This window comes from Phaethon aethereus, assembly GCF_964289735.1.
Source record: "Phaethon aethereus genome assembly, chromosome: 5".
Classification (NCBI taxonomy): domain Eukaryota; kingdom Metazoa; phylum Chordata; class Aves; order Phaethontiformes; family Phaethontidae; genus Phaethon; species Phaethon aethereus.
In genome coordinates this window covers 21253659-21257475 of record NC_138579.1, presented here as the reverse complement: position 1 = coordinate 21257475, position 3817 = coordinate 21253659, and the positions used below count along the sequence as shown (strand labels likewise).

At 41.6% G+C, this 3817-nt stretch overlaps 1 protein-coding gene across 1 annotated transcript; it reads left to right on the top strand.

Moving 5' to 3' along the window:
* Nucleotides 1–566: 566 nt before the first annotated feature.
* GPR65 (G protein-coupled receptor 65) lies at nucleotides 567–2299 on the top strand (the record flags this gene model as incomplete). Its single annotated transcript, XM_082000707.1, has 1 exon — nucleotides 567–2299. The coding sequence occupies exon 1, from the start codon at nucleotides 1235–1237 to the stop codon at nucleotides 2297–2299; it is 1065 nt and encodes a 354-aa protein (XP_081856833.1). The 5' UTR covers nucleotides 567–1234.
* Nucleotides 2300–3817: the final 1518 nt, after the last annotated feature.

Genomic DNA, 3817 nt, shown 5'->3' with positions numbered 1-3817 from the left:
TATATTTGGCAGTAGAACTGGACCACAACAAATATTCCCCATTCTCATATTTCCTGAATTTAACAATTAGATCTTTGGAGAGGAGAATTAGTGGGTGTCAGAGCTGTGATGTAATCAGTGAGTAGCAGCTGTCTCATAGCTATGGTTGTACACCCTTTCTTACTTAAAGGTCAACTCTTCTAAGGCTCATGCACGCAACTCCTCCAGTCCCACTGCTTTAGTGATGGCTGCCGTTTTACTGGTATTTTCATGTTGAACCTCTTGACACCTACAGCTCTGGTAGTGCCTAAGATAAGCTTAATTGCTGATGGCTTTATAAACTCATGCATGGCAACTGCAATTCTTGAAGGAAAGAAGTGTAAATAAAAAAATGTACTCGGAGAGTCTCTACCTCACATGAGTCTAAGTGACAGCCTGGCAGATTCTCCTGTGCATGCAGGAACCCAGTAGCCTGCCAGATTTCACATGAGGGTTCCTGGGACATGCAGTAAGCTTTGCTGGAATAGCACAGTTGATGGCAAGTTCTTTGGGGATCTCATACAAAGAAGGGGAGGAGAAGTGGGGAAGTGTGCGGATGTGACAAGTGATTCGCAATAGGGAGACCTACCAGCCACTCATTCTCCTGAGCAGATGCCAACATCTAGCAGTACCTGAATCCCATCCCTGTCTTTCTGTCCTTGTCTCTCCATTGACTTAGAGGGGAGGAGGTTATTTGGGATAAGTAATCTGCCATATTCTTATGGCCAAAACCCTATTCTGCTCACCAGAGTAATAGAAAGTGCACTTCTGTTATTTGTGGTGCGCTTTCTGATCTCCTTTGACTCTCCCACAAAAGAGACCTCGGATTGCAGGACCCTGCCCTTCTAGAAGTGTCTTAACTACTCATCCTGCTTCTGGTGTAGAAGCTTGTGTCTGACTGGCCTTGACCGCCTTAGACATTTGGGTTCCTCTTCCTATGCACTCCTAACTCCAGGAGTCATTAAAAACTTTTGATCTCCTGCAAACACAGTTTCCTTCTTCTAAAAAAAAAAAAAAAGACACCCACCAAGAAGCCCATAAAAAAAAACAAACAAAAATGTTGTTATAGCTGACATTTTTCCTTTTTGGTAACAGAAGGCTGGAATCTTACCAACCAGGTCCTGAAGAACTAACAGATGACCACCCATCAGACTACAGAGGGGTTTTTATTGCATCCAGGCTGGAATTAGCCCAAAGAGACTACTCAGGGTGAAAAATGAACAACACTGCTAAGTGCCATGATGATCACACCCTGGATAAGTATTTGTTTCCATTTGTGTACAGCATTGTGATGATGATTAGTATTCCCATCAACTGCATATCCCTCTATGCATCTTACATTCAGGTGAGGAAAAAGAATGAGTTAGCAATCTACCTCTTCAGCCTATCCCTGGCTGACCTTTTGTACTCTCTGATTCTGCCTCTGTGGATTGATTATGCCTGGAATGGAGATAACTGGAGGCTTTCTGCCTTGCTTTGTGCGATTTCTGCCTTCCTTATGTATATGAATTTCTACACCAGCACTGCGTTCCTTGCTTGCATCTCTGTTGACAGGTACCTGGCATTAGTTCACCCCTTGAAGCTCCAGCACTTGCGCACAAGAAGATTTTCGTTGATTGTCAGCGTGATTGTTTGGCTTCTGGAAAGCATCTTAAATTCAGTTATATTGGTGAACAAAGAAGTATTCAATGATCCTTGCAATTTCACTAATCATATGTTATGCTATGATAAATACCCCCTAGAATTGTGGCAGGCACAGATAAATTTATTCCGGATATGCTCAGGGTACCTGGTCCCTTTGATAATCATCGTGTTTTGCTATCACAAAATCTACCAAGTAGTGAGGTATAATCAAGCCACGGTAGATGAAGAAAAGAAAAAAGTGAAGAAACTTATTCTGAATATCACAGTTACTTTCATCGTTTGCTTCACTCCTTATCACGTTATATTGCTTATTCGCAGCATCAGAGAACCTCACACTACTGACCCACAGCTTTTGCAGTTGATGTATAAGATCTACAGAATCACACAGGCCTTAACAAGTTTGAATTGCATTGCCGATCCCATTCTTTACTGCTTTGTGAGTGAAACTGCACGAACAGACATACTGAATTTGCTCAGGTGTTGCTTGTGCCTACGAAAGTGTGAAGGAGACCAAGCGAAAGACCATGTTCTGTGCAGCTCTGCTACAAAGACCAGTGCACTGATCACCTACAGAACTTCCTGTGAAACGGAGACTCAAAAACGCCTGAGCGAGCACATTCAAAGCAAAATTGGGTAACCTAAAGGGGAAAGAAAGAAAGAAAGAAAAATTCTTCCCCAGTCTGTACCTAGGAAATACCACAAAAGCCACAGATACTAATCTATGTGAAACCAGTAGTTGGAGCTAATAAGAATTTAGTCCAGGGTCAGTGAGATCAGTGGGGCATCAACATGTATCTTTAAATCAGGCATGGTACATAAATCAGTGTCAACAACCAAATGCTGAGTCAAGAAAGTTGACCATGACACACCGACAAAATTACTGAGGATCCCCCACAGAACCACCTCCTGTTGCAGCCTTCTAGCTATCCCACGTGCTGGGCATACACATACTCAGCTGGAGGAAGGCTGAAGTCCTCTTAACCTAGTCATTTGTTTTCCAGTTTTAGTAGAAACCTAAATCTGAGCTGCGAAGGAGCCCTGAAAGAGATATTTTTAAAATTAGTACTATGATAGAAGTGAATAAAGCACGCAGACTCATGGAGATCATTCATACTATTAACAAAGGAGCAGACAAAGGGAGGGTAGTAAATCTTCTAATTTCATGGTGTAATTTATGGTGCTGTGATTGTTCCTGTGTTTCAGTACTGGCTCAAGTTTTCCTTCAGCATACCCATGAGATTAACCTCTTCTTAAAATTGTTTACCTCATGTGGATGGGTACTTACCTGCAATTAAGCTTTTCAGCTTTTTTTTCCTTTGGTTATAGGTTCTAGTGTATAACTGTATATCATGCAGTTTCATTACAATATCAATATTGGGTTTCAGACAGCTGAAGATTCATTACTTAAGTGCCTATAAAGAACCAAATTCTAGCCACCAGTGATTTAACTCAGATGAGATTTTTCCTGATATATGCAGGGAGGAAAGGGAAGGATTGAAAGGTGAGGTTTCACATCTCCACAACATAAAGGACCAGCCTTTAGCCTTGCTTATTATGACTGAAATCTGAGTGTGGTTACGTTTGCAGAGTCAATAGAGTGAGAAGGTTTATATCTATTTACTTAACTGCACCTGGAAGCTAGAGGTTCCAGGACTCTCAGTCTGCCAGTTTTGAAAAAATCAAACCAACCAACAAGTAATACTGACAAACCAGCAAAGAACACGAATGTACTAACAAACACGGGCAGCAAAAGAACCCACATTTTGAAAGGGTTGAAGTTAGCACAAGTACAGCTGTTAATTCAGGGAGCTGTTGCTGCGCGGGCCCCTGCAATGGCTGTGTGGTTCCCTGGTAGTGGTGGGCACTCAGCCGTCTGAAAAAAGAGTTAAAACACCATAGAAAGTCTTTTTTTTCTCCTCTCACAACCTTTTCACTTTTTTTCAGTTGCCAGGAAGAATGTTCAATTATGATGCTTGTCCAGTTTCATAGGGAAAAAAATTTCTTTCCATCAAAAAAATCCCCCTCTAGTAAGTCTGTGTAGTGGAAGGATTTTGACCAGCATTTTTTCAGCACACTTCTAGGTCTGACATTATATTTGGAGGATGAGCATACAGTGGTCAGAAGCAATATCAAAATTCTTATGAGAAGAAGAAGA